Source organism: Spinacia oleracea, chromosome 5 (genome assembly GCF_020520425.1).
Source record: "Spinacia oleracea cultivar Varoflay chromosome 5, BTI_SOV_V1, whole genome shotgun sequence".
Classification (NCBI taxonomy): domain Eukaryota; kingdom Viridiplantae; phylum Streptophyta; class Magnoliopsida; order Caryophyllales; family Amaranthaceae; genus Spinacia; species Spinacia oleracea.
This window is the reverse complement of record NC_079491.1, coordinates 118515113-118537475: the sequence shown is the minus strand read 5'-3', so window position 1 is coordinate 118537475 and position 22363 is coordinate 118515113. Positions and strand designations below refer to the sequence as shown.

Sequence of the window (22363 nt, the reverse complement as noted above, 5' to 3'; positions counted from 1 at the left end):
CATTCATCATACCAGTTTAAATCTAGTTTGGCATGTGAATTACACAGCGTAGACACTTGCCACCAATCTTAAGCTCGAAAGCTTTGTTGATATCAGCAAATTGAAGATCATGAGTGATAAATTGATCTATCGGGATTTCCTTTCTGATGTACATGTCCACCAATTTTGGAATATCTGACTTAGGTTTCCACCCTCCAATTAGTGACCCTTTCAATGTTCTTCCAGAAGCAATCCATAACGAGCTTTCACTTCAGGCTCCACTTTTTGTACACCAAGAGTAACAGTCAAACCCCACCCATCACAACATGAGAGCAAAGCAGTCGTTACAGTTCCAGTATCACCCACACACTCAAATGCATAATTTGCTCCTCCATTAGTCTTACGCTTAATGACCTGATGTATAGGTTCTTTGTCGTCTGTTGGGTTGATAAGGTCTGTTATTGACAAAGTTTGTCCAAAGGAACATCAGATCTCACTTTAACAGCACAACCAGAGTGAACAACAGTGAACTCACTAAAACTTGAGACTGCACAATAATGATACACAGGCTCTCCTTTGATTGAAAAACATGTCTTCTGATCACTGTGCATGACATTGACGTGTGATTATTGAGAATACAAATTTCATTTTACCATCTGTGTGCTGCTGCAAAACAATTGTGTTGTCTTGGATATTGTTTGCTTTTTATTTGCGAAAAATGTGTCATCATAAATGTGCAATTTGTTACTTATCTATAACGTTGATCACAACGTTTTTGTACACTATACTACATATATTAGGATCTTATGCAGGAGCCAATTGGTTAATGCTCATGATTTCATGATAATGCTGGTGTTGTTCATTTGACTATTAAGCGAAGTTGCTAATGAACATTTACGTTCTGAGATCGAATTTACCATCAAATTTATACTATGACTTAAACACTTGAGTCCCCTGTATTAGTTTTTTTTTTATTAGTCTCCTGATCTGAATCTGCATCTGATCATAAAAATATAACCACGAGAAAATATACTAGCCTACTAGCTCAATAGGTAGAGCATTGTGCAAATGCACAAAAGATGTGGGTTCGAATCCCACGTAGGTTAATCTTTATTTTTTGTATTGTTTTATTTACTCTTGGGTTAATATTATTTACTTCTTATCAGTTAATTTTTTTTTTGATCTATCATGTTTCAAGAAGAACACAAAGCAAAGCAGTAGTACCCAAGTAAGCCTAAGTCAACTCGGGCCAAATTAACTAAGGCAGATTAAAACAGACCCCTTCAAGGCAGACTTTAACCCAATAACCTACGGATCTCTGTTAGAACTAACCGAGCAGGACTAAATGTGTATAGAAAACTAAACCGAATCTGCATGACTAACTGCATCAACAAATGAGCAAAATTTTAAAATCCGAACTTTAATATTTGCTCATTTAGACTTAATGAGCAAATGTTAAAATCCGAACTTTAATATTTGCTTTTAGACTCAATGAACAAATCCGAAATTTAATTAAACTATAATATTTGCTCATTTAGACACAATGAACAAAACTTTAAACTCCGAACTTTATTTGCTCATTACTTAACATTCAAAAAATTTGCTCATTTTTTTTATTTTACACAACTGAGCAAATATTTTTGCTCATTTTATATAATTTACACAAATGAGCAAATAAATTTGCTCATTTTTATAATTTTAAAGTGCGGGTTTGTTAATATTCAAAACTTTTGCTCATTGTTTCTAAATGAGCAAATATTTTAAAGTCACCGATTACTTAACATTCAAAATTTTGCTCATTTTTTATAATTTACACAAATGAGTAAATATTAGCTCATTTTTTATAGTTTACACAAATGAGCAAATATTTTTGCTCGTTTTTATAGTTTACACAAATGAGCAAATATTTTTGCTCATTTTTAAAATTTTAAAGAGAAAACAAGTGCTGAGTTCAAACTTTTGGAGCTGTTCTGAACCAAGTGCTGAGTTCTAAGAGAAAACACTATGATGCACTTAAAACAGTTAAAGTCACAGGGTACAACCAAAAGAAACCATGAAGCACAAGTTTCACAGGTAAGATCAATAACTTGTTTCTGTAAACTGAACTCGAGTTTCTTCAAGCAGAAATTACTTCAAACAAGGAGAAAGGCACCTATATTCAATACTTCTGGATTATGTGCAGGTTTTGTAGCTGTCTCAGAATCGAATAGAAGAAGGGATCTAATGACAGATAAAAATCATTCCATGTCCCCCGTACTGTCTCTAACAATCATTCCAAGTCCTATCTTTCCATCTGGCATGGCTGCATCTGTGTTGATCTTCCACCTCAGCAAGAAAGCATCAAGACCACATGAAGCAGCAACACCCCAGCAACAGCAGGCCACGGATATAACAGAAGCACACAGATGCACCAGCCGCAACATTGCAGCAGAAACAACAGTGTTCCACCAGTGCAGCAGAAGCAACAACTTCACCAGAACACACCTGCAAGAATAGCAGCAGCACCTAAAGAAAAAACCAGGCCAAAGGCCACAAACAACCAAGCCAAGGCAGCAGCTCACCAGCCATGCCACAGGCCAGAACAAGAACCAAGGCACAAGCCATTATACCAGCTATGAAAATGAACGCGTGGTCTCTCGCAACAAGGAACTGAAACTTCAATCTCAACCACCAGCGATCAGAAGGGACAATAACATTAAAAGTTAAAACCTTTGTAGCTACAACAATGAAACAAATGAGCAAATTTAAAATCGAAACTATAATATTTTCTCATTTAGACACAATGAGCAAATGTTTAAAATCCGAACTTTAATATTTGCTCATTTAAACACAATGAGCAAAATTTTAAAATCCGAACTTTAATATTTGCTCATTTAGACACAATGACCAAAATTTTTTAAATCAAAACTATAATATTTTCTCATTTAGACACAATGAGCAAAAGTTTAAAGTTGGGATTTTAATATTTGTTCATTAAGACACAATGAGCAAAATTTTAAAATCCGAACTTTAATATTTGCTCATTTAGACTCAATGAGCAAAAATTTCAAATCGAACTATAATATTGGCTCATTTAGACACAATGAGCAAACGTTTAAAGTTCGGATTTCAATATTTGTTCATTTATACACAATGAACAAAACTTTAAAATCCGAACTTTAATATTTGCTCATTTAGACACAATGAGCAAAAATTTAAAATTGAAACTATAATATTTTCTCATTTAGAAACAATGAGCAAATGCTTAAAATCCGAACTTTAATATTTGCTCATTTAGACACAATGAGCAAATTTTTAAATTCCGAACTTTAATATTTGCTCATTTAGACACAATGAGCAAAATTTTAAAATCGAAACTATAATATTTGCTCATTTAAACACAATGAACAAAAGTTTAAAATCCGAACTTTAATATTTGCTCATTTAGACTCAATGAGCAAAATTTTTAAATCCGAACTTTAATATTTGCTCATTTAGACTAATTGAGCAAAACTTTTAAATAGAAACTATAATATTTACTCATTTAGACACAATGAGCAATAGTTTAAAGTTGAGAGTTTAATATTTGCTCATTTAGACACAATGAACAAAATTTTAAAATCCGAACTTTAATATTTGCTCATTTAGACTCAATGAGCAAAATTTTCAAATAGAAACTATAATATTGGCTCATTTAGACACAATGAGCCAACGTTTAAAGTTCGGATTTTAAAATTTGTTCATTTAGACACAATGAACAAAACTTTAAAATCCGAACTTAACATTTGCTCATTTAGACACAATGAGCAAAAATTTAAAATCTAAACTATAATATTTGCTCATTTAGAAACAATGAGCAAATGTTTAAAATCCGAACTTTAATATTTGCTCATTTAGACAAAATGAGCAAAATTTTAAAATCTAAACTATAATATTTGCTCATTCAGAAACAATGAGCAAATGTTTAAAATCCGAACTTTAATATTTGCTCATTTAGACAAAATGAGCAAAATTTTAAAATCTGAACTTTAATGTTTGCTCATTTAGACACAATGAGCAAAATTTTAAAATCGAAACTATAGTATTTGCTCATTTAAACACAATGAGCAAGAGTATAAAGTTTTTTTAATATTTGCTCATTTAGACACAATGAGCAATATTTTAAAATCCAAACTTTAATATTTTCTCATTTAGACTCAATGAGCAAAAATTTAAAATCTCAAATTATTTACGGTTTTTTCATGAAATACCCCTGAGGTTTGCAATAATGCACCAAATACCCCTGCGCGTTTCAAAATTCATTGAATACCCCTATTTTTTCCGTATTGTTCACCAAATACCCCTATTATGACTTTCCGTTAGTCCTCCGTTAAGTCATGTTTATAATTCACCAAATACACCTATTTATAAACTTTTTGCATAGTATACACCTATTTACAAAGTTTTTTGCACCAAATACCCAAACAGCTTATACCATTAATAATTGAATTTGAAGAACAATACATCTGAAAATTGAAGAACAAAACCCATAATATTGAGGAAGAGAATATTAAATTTTGAGAGTTTAATTCCTAAAATCGAAAATCTAAACTACAAATTCGAATTCCAGTGTCTATAATCTCTCTCTAATCTACCTAAATTCTGTTGTTTTTCGCCCCTTGCTGTTGCCGCTGCTATTCTATGCTCACGAAGAACTCAGCTCCAAAATCTAAAATAGGAAAACCAACAAAAATCAAAATCTGAAAAACACAAACAAATGTTGCTCCAAAATCTCCTCTAATTTCATATGCTCCCTCGAACCAAAGAGAAGAACATAAATGTTGAAGAACGAATTCGAGAACGAAAATCTGCAAAAAAAAAAAAAAAACGAAAATCTAGTTCTGTATTCTCTCTTAATTGTTGCGCTACCCTCTATGCTCTCTACACTATCAATTTTTGTTCTCCGTCCTTCGAATCCAACCCCCGAATTCCAAAAAAATTCAGCCCAGAAAATAGGGGCAACATGAAATCTGAATTCAGCATCTTCAATTTCAACAGAAATATGAATTCATGTCCTGCCGTCTTCATCATCACCTTACCCTAACTGAATTCATGTTCATGGGCACATGCCTAACCCACATATCCACAATTTCATCTTCAATTTCATCTTTGTTCATAATATTCATCATCACCATACCTAACAGAAACCTCCCCTTGTTCATCAAACTTCAATTCACGATTTCAATTCACTAGAAAATTTGGGTTCGATTATTTGGGATTTGAGTTAGCAATTGATTTTTGATGAAGATGGTTTGAGAAGGAAAAATTGTGGTTGGGTTCACCATTTTGATACCCAGAAAAAAGAGATGTGAGATTGAGAGGAGAGAGGAGGGTGAGAGGGGATTTAGAGTTAATTAGGGTTCATTAAGTGTTAATTAGGATTGGCATTAATTCACCTCAAATTACTCAGAAATACAAGCTCGGTAGTTCTGCGAATCTACCATTTTCGCCATTTCCGCCGACGAAGGTTGAAGGTTGGCGGCGAAAGGAGAGGACTAAGCGCGGCAGCAGCAAAGGAAGGAGAAGACGGTGGCGAGAGAAGAGAAACGATGAAGAAGAAGAAGAAGAAGAAGAAGAAGAAGAGGGGCGAGTAATTAAGAAGAACAGAGGAGATGAGATGAGAGAGAAGACATTAGATTTTTTTTTAAAGTTAAAATGTAGAATATTGGGTGAATAAGGGCATAAACGTAAATTAACGCTAACGGAGTACTAACGGCCGTTAAATCCAAGGGTATTTGGTGCACTTTAAGTTTAAATAGGGGTATTCTATGAATTTTGAAACGCGCAGGGGTATTTGGTGCATTATTGCAAACCTCAGGGGCATTTCATGAAAAAACCGAATTATTTAATATTAAAAAAAATTGCTTATTTTTTATAGTTTTACACAAATGAGCAAACATTATTTTAAAGTTCAAATTTGTTAATATTCAAAACTTTTGCTCATTGTGGCTAAATGAGCAAATAAATTTGCTCATTTTTTATAGTTTACACAAATGAGCAAATACTTTTGCTCATTTTTTAAATTTTAAAGTTCAGATTTGTTAATATTGAAAACTTTTGCTCATCTTTTCTAAATGAGCAAATAAATTTGCTCATTTGTTATAGTTTACACAAATGAGCAAATACTTTTGCTCATTTTTAATATTTTAAAGTTCGGATTTGTTAATATTCAATAATTTGCTCATCGTTTCTAAATGAGCAAATAAATTTGCTCATTTTTTATAGTTTACACAAATGAGCAAATACTTTTGCTCATTTTTTAAATTTTAAAGTTCGGATTTGTAAATATTGAAAACTTTTGCTCATCGTGTCTAAATGAGCAAATAAATTTGCTCATTTTTTATAGTTTACACAAATGAGCAAATACTTTTGCTCATTTTTTAAATTTTAAAGTTCAGATTTGTTAATATTCAAAAATTTGCTCATCGTTTCGTAATGAGCAAATAAATTTGCTCATTTTTTATAGTTTACACAAATGAGCAAATACTTTTGCTCATTTCAAAATTTTAAGGTTCGGATTTGTTAATATTGAAATTTTTTGATCATCGTGTCTAAATGAGTAAATAAATTTGCTCATTTTTTATAGTTTACACAAATAAGCCAATATTTTTGCTCATGTTTTATAGTTTACACAAATGAGCAAATATTTTTGCTCATTTTTAAAACTTTAAAGTTCGGGTTTGTTATATTTAAAACTTTTGCTCATTGTGTCTAAATGAGCAAATATTTTAAAAATTCTAATTGCTTAACTTACAAAATTTTTGCTCATATTGATATTTTACACCAATGAGCAGATATTTTTGAAATTCTGATTGCTTAACTTTAAAAAAATTGCTAATAGTTTTCCTTTTGTTCAATTCAAAAGCAAATAAAGAACTTGTAAAGTAAATAGAATTGATTCAAAAGTAAAGAATAATCAAGTAGGAGAACTAATATCATGAACAAAAATACAAAGAGTTGCCTATGTAGGATTCGAACCTACATCATTGTGCAATCGCACAAAGCTCTACCAATTGAGCTAATAGGCATATATATGTAAATATAACTTCTAGGTTTATCAAAGAGGTTAAAGTGCAAACAGTATCTTTTTCCTGACATGATTAGGCAGCCATAGACAAGCAACAATATTTACATCATAGCTGGCCAAGAATCCCATGATGCATCCTGATGTAAAATGCATACATCCCCACTCATATTTTTGCTCATTTGGGTTGGAGCTCTCCCAAACTTATGATTGCGTAACATAATTTTTGTTGCTCATTTTGATAGTTACAAACAAATAGTAACTCAATAGTAACATACCCCCCTGGTTAGCCTTATAGGTGCATAGGCATTGAATATCATCAGCACTAAGACTCTTGATAGTGGTTTGGCACGCTGCAAATTGGGCTAGTCAGGTTGCTGAGAGACACCGCGGCCCTGCAGGTCATCAGGTCAGACACATTTAACTTGTAGTCAGCATTGAAAGCAACCCAAACTGCAACCATCATTACTAGAAACACTGCAACCTTTCTCATTGCCATGAGCCAATTATCTTAAACTAATATTGTGTGTGTGATTGTTGTTATTTATTTAAGTTTCTTCTTTAGAATTTGGTTTGACCCTCACCATGGTAAATCGCGGTAAAGGCCATGGTGTGACTCTCACCATCAAGGGAGCTAGCAAGGCAGAAGCCTTGGCCTCTCCCCGTGGCACCAGACCCGAGTTCGTGCCCCTGGCGCTCTTGAATTCACTTCTTTCTGCACTCGAGAATCTCAACCAATTAACAGAAATACAACAATATAACATGTAAACTGATTAATGAAAACTTGAGATCAGAAAGGCAACCAGTATTTTTGAACATGATGGTTAATTGATACAAAAGGCAAGGCACACGTATTAATAGTTAATTAATCCTTTTCTTTCTCCATCCATTCGCCATCTATTAATTACTTCGACTCAAAAGAAATTCACCAAAATTTTGAAGATGCGTCAAGTGTCAAGCAGTCACAAATTAAGAGAAATGGAACCATGGAAGTCAATGGAAGTGCATATCTAAATATAAAAGAACAGTTACTGTGAAAATTAGCTTATTAGCAAGTGGCTGGCAGCAACTACAGCAGAATGGATGACAAGTGCGCATTGAAGTCATATAAAAAATGCAAATATAGTAAATTTTGCACTGTGAAGGTGCAGTTACTTACTTCTGGGTCATAAGGGGTTATCGACCAGGTTTTGGAGTCAATAATGGTGACAAGAGAAATTCGGTTTAGATTCATCTTTACACCACCTGTGCCCACAACGATATGATCAAGCATTCCTGCAAACAATAAAAGTGAATTTCGTTTACTTCAAACCAGTATTAATATTCTTCATCTTCTTTGGAGGGAAGCAATGAACCTATAGACGCTCTTCCTGTTCGTAGCTTAGCTAGCTCTCTTGATAATGCATCTAAACCTGCCTCCATAAGTGAATTGGCAGTTAACTTTACAACAGACCCAATGTCTTCAGTGACTTGAGTAGTGCTAGCACCATCATCATCTTCTAAAAAAATCCCAAAAACAGAAAATTAATCAGTTTAACCTCAACAATCACTTTGATTTCCCAAAAAACACAAAAATGAACAACTATGCAAGAAATTACCAGGGGAAAAAAATCCCCCCCCAAAAAAGCAAGAAAATTAGCCATTTTTACACTGAAAAATCATTTTCATTTCCCAAAATTAACAAACCAACTTACCAAGAACCATCTAAAAATAACCAAAGAACAAACCTAATTCGAAAGATTTAATCCAATGAACTTAATTCAACAAAACCTTATAAAATAAATGAACCTAATACCAAATACTAATTCGAAAACCTACCAATTCAACGATATCAAACAAAATCTAATAAATGAACCTAATACCAAATACTAATTCAAAAACCTAATTCGTAAAAATCAGTCGAAAATATCAACAAGAAACACGAATAAGAGAACAAAAAATGAATCGAAAACTAGTTGAAATACATGAACAGAAAAATTGAAGAAGGACAACAAAATAATCAGCAAAATAACCAGAAAAATTGAAAATCAACTACAGACTAATTGAAAGAAGAGAAAGAATTCAAAGTAGCAAAAATTGAAGAAATATTATAAAAAAATCAATTAAGTACCTGAAGAATTGGAAGACGATCGCAAAAATGCTAGAGATTTGCAAGGAGAATCGAAGAACATGAAACGCATAGCAAGGGAATTACAAGAGGAGAGAGAAAACCGAAAGAAGAGAGAGAAAAAATTCAGGAAAATCACCTTGAGGAACGAGGTCATTCAACGTGGCGATATTACTAATTTACCCTTAATGTTTCATTCGGTCGGGTAGTTCATGGGCCGTTAGATTTAGTTTGTTTCGACGGCTAAAATCGCTTCTCATTCTTCTCATATTAATGATCTCCTCATTAGCGTGTCATTTCCTGGTGCAATTTTTTCCCGCCAAAATATTTATTTATTTATTTATTTTAAAATAAATAAATTACATTACGTTTTTTAGTAAATTAAGATAAAAATATATTTTAATTAACATAGATGTGTACTGCATAATATATTATTGGAGAAAAGCTAAATCAATATTATTTTTCCTTTATGATATAATTTTATTTATGTATTATTATAACTTTTTAATCTGGTAAGAAATATAAAAAATATTGATAAATGAACTTCTAATGTTAGTCTACTATTAATAATATAATACATGGTAACTGGTAGTAAGGATGTTAATTAAAATAATAATACATGGTAGTAGATTTTACTCAATTCAAAATATGTTGTATTTGACTAACTCGGTTATGCTCGGGTCTTTTCGAAAATTAGTCTTGAGTCATTCGGGTTTGGTTAACGTAGTTAGATCGTTCTACATACAAATAAATGGCTATAATTTTTAACTTTGCATAGTAATATCGAAATTTAGTTCATTTGAATATTTTTTTTACACAACTTTGAATTTATACTTTTTCATATATCTTTTTTACTCTCACGTTTTCCTAATATCACAAGTCTTTTAGTTACTATTAAAATAATAAATTGTTTTAGTTACTATTAAGACCCCCCACCATTGTTATATTTATTTATGATTTGTTTAAAATTTTGATAATTTATTTGATAATACAAGTTCAACTATTATAAGATTTTTTATATTGGTTTTCAGAAATTGCATGCAAAGATTTTCATTGGATTATAAATAATAAACCATCAAAGGTAACGTTCATCATACTCTGCATCCAGTGTATGACAAAATTTCTAAACAAAACTTGATAGTACATACAATTAACTGTTATTTATGTTATAAGATATGCAAATTAGAGAGCAACATTTGTCATCTTCACAACAATTTACCTCACTTTTAGTATAGTACGGAGTATGTAGATAAAGATATAGATTTGAATTAAGAAATTTATTGTCATAAGTAAATAAGAATTTCCTAGCATAATCGATTATTACCAAACGATACATCAGTATTTATGTAAAAGGAGAAGAATTATTAGGGATAAACACAACAAACAGGAGACAAACTAAAGTTCATCAACATATCCTGGTTTGATAAAGGGAATCAACTCGAATTACTTGATGGTACAATCAAAGGTGGGTTTGATAAATGAAATCAACTCGAATTACTTGATGGTACAGTCAAAGGTGGTAACATAAAGTCTCTTAAAGTAAAACAAGTTTAGTTCTGCCAAACTAATATATTCAGGGATCACAATGGAGCATTTGTGTTGATCAATTAATCATAAACCATCAATGGAGCATTTGTGTTGATCAATTAATCATAAACCATCAATGGAGCATTTGTGTTGATCAATTAATCATAAACCATCACCGACACCGTGATAGAAAAGTTGACAACTTATTTTGAATGCCGCTATTATATATCCGGGCCAGAACCTTTTCCCGGTCATATTCTAATCGACTGTGCATCAATCAATAATTCATTTAAAGGGGAATTCAGTCAGAAGCACCTGAATTGTGAAAGATTCATTAATTATATCGTCAATTGTTTAATTCATTAGCATAACACAACAACAATAATTCAAGCTTTTCATAAACTACCCACCTCATTTCTAAATTACCCAATGAAAACTACTTTTTTTTTAATAAAAATTGTTGATGAATTTGATCATTCTATGGCATAACATCAAAATTGATAAGTAGTGAAGTTTACAAGAAAAAGATTGTAGAAATCTCGTGATTACGAGACTTTATTTATTTATTATTATTAATAAGTTTCGAGTTTATTTATAACAAACCCCGTAAAACAAGTATGGAGTAAGATAAAATAAAATAAAATAAAAACAAAAATAAAAATAAAAAGCTGACGAGAAAGATAAAGAAAAGGTATAAAGGGCCGCTTTTTAGATATTTATAATCGACTCTAAAATTCACAAATTACTTTGTAACGAAAAGTAACGTGGACGAAATTTGATATCTTATCGTGACAATATATCAAAGTAGAAATAATTTATTATAGGTATAAAGAGAGTCACAAAAAACAAATAATAATCTCATATTATTAATAAGTAGCTTTATACTTTTATTATCAATCACCTAACGATTTTAACCAATTAAATTAGTTGACATACAATATACATTAATATTGAGATGATAAGTTGATAACTAATCGGTGTACGTAAAAGAGGGCATGACATAAGGTTAAAGAGTAAAAGGTGCACTACAATTATTAATTTTGTGAAAAGTTGTAATGCAAAAGAAATCTGAGATATTTAAATGAATAATTATAGACTGTTTGTTCAAAATGCTATGAGCTAAATATGTAGTGACATTACAATATCTGCAAATAATTAATTATTCTTACTTTTTTAACAAGTTTAAAAATTTAGTACTAAATATTATGTTCATTCCTTATTAATACATTATGTACATGATAGTTCTCCATATAAGCATAGTTTAATATCGTAAGAAATTATCATATTCTAGGTTTACTACGTAGTATTTAGTATGTGTAAATATTTCAATTATTAAACACATTTTAGTTTTGTACCATCAAGGCTTAACTTATATGAGTAGTTTTTTAAATTTTACGGGTTTCAACCTTGAGAACGTACTTAACTCGGCAAAAATATTCTATTATTTTTTTTAATAAAATCCTATAATGTATTAAATGTTATACTTATGTGCAACAATTTTCTAGGTATGATTAATTTTATATTTATCTTTTTCATCAAAAATTTAGTATCATCCAATTACAAAAATTACAAGATACAAGTTTCACGAAACGTATAACGTATTTGTTTTTTTTCTTCAAATTAGCTAGAATCCCTGCCAAATGACATAATATACATGGAGTATATAGATTAGTGAGGATCAATTTCTTCAACATTTTATTTTATGAATATTATGACATTGAGTGCTAAAGTTAAAGTTCTAAGAATTATAGATAATACGTAGTTTGATGAAAATCCGGATATATCATATTTAGTAATTCGGAATTTTTTAATAAAATTAAACCCTTGCATCGCACGGACTTCAAAATAGTATCATCATAATTCACAGAAAAAAAAATCAAATTATCAAAAAAGTAAAAAAATTAAGAGTAACAAAAATTACCCAGCTTGATTTTTTTTTTCTAGTTTTTTTTTAAAAAATTAGTAATTCTGAGTGTGTTTTTCATTGTAATATAGATAATTAGCAGAAATTATTATTAAATTAAGAGCGACCCACTTCAACGAAATACCCAAAAAAAGAGTTCTCTCAAAAAAAAGAAAAAACAAAAAACAAAAAGAAAAACCAAATAAGAGAGTTAAGGGTGAGTTTATCCCTAGTCTTGAAGTGAGTTTCGAGGTGAGTCTCAAACCTAAATCTTGGGATAGTGTGGTAAAAGACTACACTAAGTCTTGAAATGAGTTTGAAAATCCAAGACTTACTTAAGACACCACTTTTTTATTCCTCCAATCAAATCATGCCACATCATCAAACTTAATTTATCTTATTCACCCAATTAAATTATTGATGGTTTATGTATTACTTCCTCCATCTTTTAATAATTGCACCATCTTGGTTTTAGCACTATTCACATATTCTTATATAATTATTTTTTGTGATTTATAGGTAAAAAAAATATATTCATGTGGGATCTTGTTAGATTCGTCTCGAAATATACTTTCAAATCATCAACTTTTTATAATTTTTAAAATGTATAATGAGAGATATTAGTGGTTAAAATAGTGCATTGACAAGCGTGAAATCCCAGATGGTGCAATTAAAAAAAAAATGGAGGAAGTATTTTGTTTCATTTGCCTTTAAATATATGTTCTAGATCTTTTGAATTTAATATGTTGTATTATTGTTTCTAATTTGTACGGAATATATGTCAATTTCGAAATTAACATTTTCAGTTTTTTTTTTTCATTTTTTTCTCGAATTATAAATTACTTTGTTTTAGCGTTGATCAACATGGGCCCCGCCTGACCCGGTCCGAAAATTACCGGGTTTTGGTCAGAAGGCCCGCCCCGACCCGATTTTTTTTAAAAAATTACGGGCTTTGAACAACGCAAAACAACAATTTTAGTTATAAATTTGGCCCGGCCCAAAATTGGCCTGAAAGCCCGCTATTTTTAGACCGAAATAACGGGTTTTGAGCATACAAAATTGGCCCGAAACTTGGCGCGCCCCGCCCCGACATACTGGACAAATTTGTATGTTCTCGGCCCGTCTTTTGACCAGGTCTACTTTGTTTGTATATAAGAAAACATAGTTTCAATATTATTTAGAAAATGTACCAAAAAAAAAATATATATATAAAATATTATTTTAAGAGTTAGATGAGTGCAAGGCGAGTCTAGGGATAATGTGTAAAAATAGAGTGAGTTTTGTGTGAGTTTGGATAATGAAAAAGTTAGTAAAAACCTGATGTAGCAGAGTCTGAAGATTAGAGGTGGGTTTGGGAATAAACTCACCCTAAGATCAAAACACATAAAAATAAAAGCAAAACAGATCTAATTATCTAAGGCCCTATTTGATTCATTATTAGTAAAGGAAAGGAAGAGAAAAGAAAGGAAGGGAAAAGAAAGGAAAAGAAGGGAAAAGAAGGGAACGGAAATAGATTTTATTTTTCCGTGTTTGGTTTAAGGGAAAGAAATGAAGGGAAGAGAAAAGAAATATAAATGACAGCTTTTTAATTTTCTCTTTCCTTCCGAATTCCTCCGATTTTGGGAGGAAAGGAAAGTGAAAATTTTATAAAGGAGCTTTCCTTCCAATTCCCTTCCTTTCCTTCCACTTCCCATATAATTATTTGTACCAAATACAGAAAACATTATTTTACCTTTCCTTTCTTTTCTTTTCCTTCCAATTCCTCCCAACCAAATGACGGAATATAAAAGAAAAGAAATCTGTTCACTTGGACTTTGAAGACACGGGTGCTCTGAAAGTCAAACTTAAAGGAGTTTTTGAAGTTACCCAAAAGAATTACGAGGTAATGCGTGCTAAATTTCTGATATTGCAGGGGTAAAATATATATATATTTTTTAGACAAAAGCTAAATAAAACACAATTAGTTTTTGGGCCCGTTTTTAGCACGGGCTTTTACTCACTTGAAACTTGAAACTATTTTTTTGAGGGAGAAACTACAATTTTTCAAACAAATGATAAGTTACATTAAGCACAATTGCACACTCTGCTATTATAATGCTTAAAAGAAAAAATAACGGCAATCTACCTACGAATGCATATATTTACAAAGAGAATGCTAATTTAAACCCGCAAAAGAATGGTTTCATCTAAGATTGATCAATAATTTTGCTGTCTAAAATTGTAGAAAATAGTCACTCATAACTGAAACCATTTTCCAAAAATTTAAAACAGTATCTCATCACCCCCTTGTTTAACATGGTCCCTTTTCACCTTATAATCCAATCCTTTGATAGAATATCTTATTGCTGAATTCTGCACATTGATTTCAATAATAATTATGAACCAACAGTAAAAATATCAACTATCGACTGCTCATATATACATATAAATGGAATTCAACTTAAAATAGAGTGAAAGAGATAGAAAGTCACCAGAGATCTTGAGGCAGTCGACGACGTTCAATTGTTCCTTGATAGTTTGGGATGAGAAATCCAATCCATGTGAGTATCTGCAAATGAGGTACTTATAAGGGATGTTGAATTTGTAAGGGGTGTTATGAGTTAAATGACAAACTCAATTCAGTTACATTGGAAGGGAAGGTGGAGGGAGAAGATGAGAATATTAGGAATTGAAGAAATTAATTCATTACTTCATTGAATTAAATTGAATTAAATTTGGAGGTTATAGAAGCTGAAAGGGAGGATTGAAGACCACGTGTCTTCAAAATATTGTTGCTTACGTGTTCGCCACATGTCTTCAAAATGATATTTTTTATGTGTCCTTGAAATGGTGTAACGCCCCGACTTCTAAACACCCTTAATTAGGTTAATTATCTTTAATTAGCAGCGGAACCCTAACTTAGTCGAAGCGTCACATGCCGTATCTCCCTCGTGGGAAATACAAGGCGACATAACCTTTTTAAATTTACTGACTACTGTTGACTAACAGTAAATATACTTAACTTCGATTAATTATTTAATACTTATGTTGTAATCTAAATGAACCTCAATGAATATTCCTAACATTGATTATTCATTAAGGTTAAAATCTAACTCAATTCTTGAAGTTAAACTTAGAGTTTAATTAATACATCCATTATTACTAGTGAGACATAGTTATCTTTACTAAACATCGATCGTGAATTTGATGGTTGCATCCTCACTCTAAAGCATCCCATGATCTTCTTCGTACCTAAAACAAAAGCAACATCGTGAGCCGAGGCCCAGTAACATACTACCCTAACAATGTAAACTTATTTCAATTCATTTTATTTACTTTGCAAACAGGGAGAATAGAATGTAGTAAATCACTTTCATAAAAGAATTATAATAAAACATCATTTATAACTTGAAACTTTAATAGTTCTCATTATCTTTCATTAAACCTTCATTTTACTTGGTAACTGACAAGTTAGCCTTGCGGGACGTCTCCCACCTTGCGATAGTCCTCAAGGAGCACTCTCCCTTGTTGGACATACGCCCGTACCTAAATAGTTTTTTTTTTAACTTGCGGTAACCCTCAAGGAGCACTCTCCCTTGTTGGGTGTCCCGCGGTACGGCGGTACGTGCACGACCTAGAAATAGTTGTTGTATATTTGCACAATATAAAATAATGTTACTATAAGAATGCAGATATAATAGACTTATCTGGAAGATGCGATCAATCGGATGAACATGTAACAAACATTTGCTGCGCCGTGGGATACCACTGTCCTAAAAGACGATTCTGCACTACCTCCTGGTGCAGTAGAACAAAAGCAATCGCCCTCCAGGATTAACACAGCTCCGAATTTGTGTGCACGCACAAACCCGAATGGAGTCAGAACATATGCCCAAAATCGAGAGCAATTTGAGAGAGAAAGCATGTGTTTGGTTTTTCAGGAACTATGTATTGTGTATATGTTTTGGGAAGGTACAAAGTTTGATTAAATAATCAAACTTTAGGAAAAGCAAGAGACCAAAAACGGCCAGAATAATTAAATATTGTAACGGCCGCCATTAAGGCTAATTAAACCAACGGTTACGTAATCAATACAGATTCCCGTAACAATGTTTTAACTGAAACAACCCGGTACGAAAAGAATATGAAAGGCCCACAAAACCACCCCACGCCCGCGCATCACATTCCCAAGAGCCCAAGGCCCATGGCCCGACCCAACTCGGCCAGCCAGCATGCGCGCACGTGTGTGCTATGTGTCCACCCATACCACTCTCAAACAAGAGTTACACCTTCAACCCAATATATAAACAAAGAGGAAATGATTAATTATTTCAATGTGGGAGCTGAGAAAAATACCATTCACATTTTTACACTCTTTTCTTTTGTATTTCCTAACAAGAACTTCCAACAATCCCCCACAGGTCCGAAGATGAGAAAAAGAAAGAAAAGAAGGAATTGGTTTTGGACAAAACATACCAATTGAATGGGTGCCAATGTCTTTCGACTTGAATTAACACTTAGTGACATTTGAGCTATGATCTTTTTCCTACCAAGTGACTTTCGTATTGAACTTAATAGGGGTTAGAAACCCGTCACTCAAAGCACGCAATTGAATATGTATGATATTCTGACTCCGCGAATAAAGTGATGCCTTATACTGGCCATACGTCCCGACCTGGATATGCTCATAGGTGCTCTAGAGAATAGCCCATATCACAATTCTCATAGGAAGCGGCCATACTTCCACACCTACGTAGGTGAATCCCATCAAGTGTGAGGTACCTTCACACCACCAAAAATATGGATATGGGTTCATTAAGAGCCGTATGCTCAACCTCTTTCCTATTGTAGCAAGCACAAAATAACATCTAGGGGATGGACAAAATAGAATTTTGTGCTTCCGAATTGTATCTGTAGACACCTAATTTGTGTCTCCCCTTTGGGATGATGACGATACCATTATCCTTACTAGGATATTGGAATAACTCCAGGCGGAAATCCCAATTGCTAAGAATACTTCCAAAATTCAAGATCCAAAATCCAAACCCCGAGACCGTTCCCCTTTCGGTTCTCGGTACACAATACAACTTTTCAAATCCAATTTCAAAATCCAAGTACAATGTCATCTAGTAGACCATCCCATTGGTTTTACTTGGCCTTTTCCACTCAAAATCATATAAGGCAAGTCAAATTCGGGCGCCGACCCACAAAACCGAGCATGCCGGGCCCCGTCCCGTAAAACCGGAATCCAAAACCCGAGAAAGGCTTGTTTTTAGACGCTAAATGATGCCTTAACCTCCAAGCAAATACAAAACGCCAAACCTAGTACTATTCGTACAACAGGTACAACACTACAAGACGAAACAAGGACGGAGCCCACGTCCTTGCTTTGGCAGCATTCAAGCCACGTCAGCAGCGCACTGCGCTGGTCCAGCGCCCTGCGCTGGCGTGTGCTGGCGCCTTGCACCCATTCCCCCTATAAATACCCCTTATTTTCAGCATAATGAGGAGGAGAACAACAATACAACGTCGTAATTTTGACATTACGCCTCAAAATACAACTCAAAAACTCCTCAAAAACTCCTCAAAAACACATACAAAATTCCTAAATTCAAAAGCAATTGGGAGCTCTTGCCTAAACCTAACTAGGTAAATCCGAATCCCATTCTAATCAACTATGTTGCTTTGATTTCTAAATGATTAGCAAGTTGGTGTTTTTTTAAATCATTAAAAAACACCACTTGCAACAATCATACATGTTTTCCAAAAATACAAACTTTTCAAAATACAAAATGCAAACTTTCAAGATTCAAGGATGTCCAAGTTATTTAGAATCACCTCTTGGACTAGAATCACCTTCAAACATGGGGTAATCAAAGATGACACCTTTTTAACATTTAAAGGTTTAGTCTTTTGAGATTCAAAACTCCATTTTTCAATATACAAGTTCAAGTTTTCAATTTTCAAGATCCCACCATGTTAAGGGTTGTTCATGGTTACTTCCCTAAACTAGGATCCTTTCAAGTTCAAATTTCAATTATTTCAAGTTCAAAAATTCAATATTCAAGCTTTCAAGTTCAAGTTTAACATGCAAAATCTAGGATATTTGGGTTGAGCAACCTCTCCCAAGTTGAGATTTTTGGCTTTGAATTCGTGTCGGGCGCACTTACTTTTAAGGAGCCGCTTGGCGTTCGAATCTCATGTGCCCAAGTACAAATTTCAATTATGCACCTTTCAATATTGCAATTTCAATATCACACCTTTCAATACCGCACTTTCAATACCGCATTTTCAATACCGCACTTTCAATTCCGCATCTTTACTTGCCTAGTCCATTTCTAGGCAATGTGGACCTACTCCCTAGTCCTTTTCTAGGGGGTCTTGTATTTACTAATTCCGCACTTTATTTAGTATTGTGATGTTGCTTTATTTGCTTTATTGCTTTCATCACCGCACATGCTAAATACAACAAAGTACAAAGGTTACATCACGCTTAACAAAGATAATTTTTTTGGACAAACCGGCCTTAGGTTCCTTAAATCAATCTTTAAAGCAAAGTGATCACCATACAATTAGAGATTCTATTTGCTCTAAATTCAAACCCACATAGTCTAATCTAGGGTATATTTTCGAAAAAAATGTTGTGCCAACGTACTTGAATATTTCTAAAGCTCGCGGAATAAGCATTTTTGTTCCCGTGCCCGGATCTCACCCATCCTTTTCAAGGATTCAAAGCCTTATCCAAAATAGAGTCACTTGCGGTCTTTCCAAACGAGACTTTTAACAATGTTTGGTGGCGACTCCTTCGAGGTACAAAAATTCTATGTTTTCTAAAGAACCGCCCCTCTTGTAGAACGGGAAACAAGTTTTGCACAAAAAAAACCCCTTACAATTCCGGCGACTCCGCTGGGGATTTTACTAATTTCAATTCGAAAATGCGGGCAGATTTCGAGCAACGAGCCACTGATCTGCTTAAGTACTGGATGCCAGCACTGGCGCCAGGTGCAGCCCTTGCGCCCAACGCCACTGCCTGCATCCAGGACAGTGGCTCACAGTGGCTTGTTGCCCACATTTGTTCAACTTTTCGTGTTGGGAGTTAGTCTATTTTTGAATCTGGAAGGACGCTAGAAACCTCGTGAACAAGTGCCGAAAAATGAGCTTTACAAATACAAATTCAAGTACGATTCCAATTTCAATTTCTAGGCATTTCATGCATTTTTCGAAAATCATATTGTGCAAAATGAATTTCTACCTTTGCCCAAACGGATGTGGTTTACATTCGGGCTAGCCCCGGGGGCAACGAAATGGTGACTCTCCATACGGTTCCCGACCAAAGTGTGCGACCATTTCCGCGCCTACCAAAACTTGGCTTTTGCTTGACATTCCCGATGTCAAGTATGGAGGCCGTCTGCCGACACACACTTCCCTTAGGCGGATGTGAAAGCTTGTCGCCGGATCCGTCTCTTAGCCGAGTACCTTTTGACACCCAAAGCCGACCACTTGCATCATACAAAACTTAGACCGATCGACCTTAGGTTGAGAACTTTGCATGTCGCATTCATATTCCTGACTAGTGTGACAACGTGCTACTTCTGCATTGTGTGGGTGTCTTTGCACGCGTGAATGGCTAACCTCGAGTTCTAGCTTGCCAAAACCAATTAGCCTCCAACTAGGAAGCCAAACCCCTAGGAGCATCATTCAAACCTCATGCATCTAAATCGCCGATTTTAGGGTCTTTAGGAGTGTCACTCTATTTGATTCAAAACCCTTAAACACACCTCACGCACAAATGCCAAATTCAAAATTCAATCCAACGGCGTCATAATGCCAGATTTTCAAGTCCAAATTCCAAGTTCCAAATTCAAAATTCAATCCGACGGCGTCATAATGCCGGATTTTCAAGTCCAAATTCCAAGTTCCAAATTCAAAATTCAATCCAACGGCGTCATAGTGCCGGATTTTCAAGTCCAAAATTCCAAATGCCAAATTCGAAATTCAATCCAACGGCGTCATAATGCCGGATTTTTCAAGTCCAAATTCCAAGTTCCAAGTTCCAAATTCAATCCAACGACGTCATAATGCCGGATTTTCAAGTCCAAACCTCAAGTTTCCAAGTCAAAATAATCCAACGACGTCATAATGCCGGATTTTCTAGTCCAAATTTCGAGTTTCAAATTCAATTCAAAATTTCAAATCCAAACCTCAATTTTCAAAAATTCAAATCCAACGGCGTCATAATGCCGGATTTTCTAGTCCAAATTTCGAGTTTCAAATTCAAATCCGAATTTTCTAGAACCTTAATTTTCAAATCCAAATCCAACGGCGCCATAATGCCGGACTTTCTAATTCAAATTTCGAGTTTCAAGTTTCAAGTCGAGACTCAATCCAACGACACCATAATGCCGGATCTTCTAGTCAAAATTTCCATTTCCAAATTCAAACCTCACGGCGCCATAATGCCGGATTTTCTAGTTCAAATTTCGAGTTTCAAGTTTCAAGTTCAAATCCAACGGCGTCATGCTTGATTTCCTATTTCAAACATTCAAGTCTTCAAACCTCAAACTCAAGTTGCCAATTCCAATCTCAAAGTTTCAAGTTCAAATATCCGAGCCCATACAGGCATAATGCCAACTTTCCAACTCGACCTTTCAAAATTTCAAGCTTCAAGGGTCAAATTCCAAATTCATGCCGTCGTAATGCCGACTTTTCTATTCTATATTTCAAATCTCAAGTCCTATACTTCAAGATTCCAAGTCCACGACGGCATAATGCCAGAGTTTCAAGTTCCTAAATTCAATGTTTCAAATCCACGGCGGCATAATGCTGGATTTTCCAAATACAAAGCCTCATGTTCTACATACAAAAGTGCGTCCTTTCCATTTCAAAGTTCAAGCTTCAAGCCAAATTCAAATTCCAAATTCATCTTCAAGCTACAAAGAAATCTTGCTTTCCATTGCTCCCCAATACAAAATTCAAAACATTTCCAACGGGTTGAAACTCCCCGGAAATAATACAAGTTCGAGATTCCATTCAACAGGTTGAAAATCCCCTGAAATAATACAAGTCCAAATTCTATCGACGGGTTGAAACTCCCCTGAAATAATACAAGTCCAATCTTCCAACGGGTTGAAACTCCCCTGAAATAATACAAATTCCAATTCTCCCGCGGGTTGAAATTCCCTTCAAATACTCCAGATCCAATGGGTTGAAACTCCCCTAAAATTTTGACGGGTTGAAATTCCCTTGAAATAATACAAAGTCAATTCCCTTTTCAATCGAGTTGAAACTCCCTTCAAATACTCCAAGTCCAATGGGTTGAGATTCCCCTAAAATATTGACGGGTTGAACTTTCACAAAAGAACGAACGCTCCTCTAAAACATTTCCAACGGGTTGCAAATCCCGAATACAAGTACAAAATCCAAAATCCCAAATCTTCAGAGTGGCACTTAGGGTCAAGTCTAGGTCTCATTCATTGCATGCATATCATATCATGTGTCGGGAAGTTCAAGTTCTAAAGTTCAAAATCATGTCCTAACTAGGTGCTCAGACTCCTCCTCTCAAAATCCTATTCAAGATGACTTCACTAGCAGCAGCTGTAGCAGAGCTCTATGAACGTGTTGAGGAAGCGGAGGCTCGCATAAGGGCTCTCGAGGACAATCAAGAAACTCTTTTCCATGCCGTGGGCCCATTCGAGGTAGAGGAAATATTTCACAACCAAAGGCCTGTGCCACACCTTGTGCAGCCAAGTGAAAACTCGGAATCTGAGTTACCTCAAGGAGACATTTGCGGGATCTGGGCCAGCGATGATGAAGACACATACCAGGA

At 34.1% G+C, this 22363-nt stretch overlaps 2 protein-coding genes across 2 annotated transcripts; both read right to left on the bottom strand.

Moving 5' to 3' along the window:
* Positions 1-17: 17 nt before the first annotated feature.
* Positions 18-5132, bottom strand: LOC110802061 (uncharacterized). The gene is given in 5 exon segments (XM_056830038.1): positions 18-228; positions 231-434; positions 2237-2463; positions 4713-4805; positions 5032-5132. Coding segments are annotated over 5 exon segments (831 nt in total). The 3' UTR covers positions 18-22.
* Positions 5133-7054: 1922 nt separating this feature from the next.
* LOC110802063 (uncharacterized) lies at positions 7055-9226 on the bottom strand. Its single transcript, XM_022007484.2, has 5 exons — positions 9132-9226; positions 8377-8520; positions 8181-8296; positions 7606-7736; positions 7055-7416 (listed from the first exon to the last, which is right to left on the bottom strand). The coding sequence occupies exons 1-4, from the start codon at positions 9199-9201 to the stop codon at positions 7656-7658; spliced, it is 411 nt and encodes a 136-aa protein (XP_021863176.1). The 5' UTR covers positions 9202-9226; the 3' UTR covers positions 7055-7416; positions 7606-7655.
* Positions 9227-22363: the final 13137 nt, after the last annotated feature.

Coding starts and splice junctions, on each gene's coding strand:
- LOC110802063 (XM_022007484.2), bottom strand. CDS start 9,201: ATGCGTTTCATGTTCTTCGATTCTCCTTGCAAATCTCTAGCATTTTTG. Junction 8,521..9,131: donor ATCGTCTTCCAATTCTTCAG/GTACTTAATTGA, acceptor GGATTTTTTTAG/AAGATGATGATGGTGCTAGC. Junction 7,737..8,180: donor TAACCCCTTATGACCCAGAA/GTAAGTAACTGC, acceptor TCTCGAGTGCAG/AAAGAAGTGAATTCAAGAGC.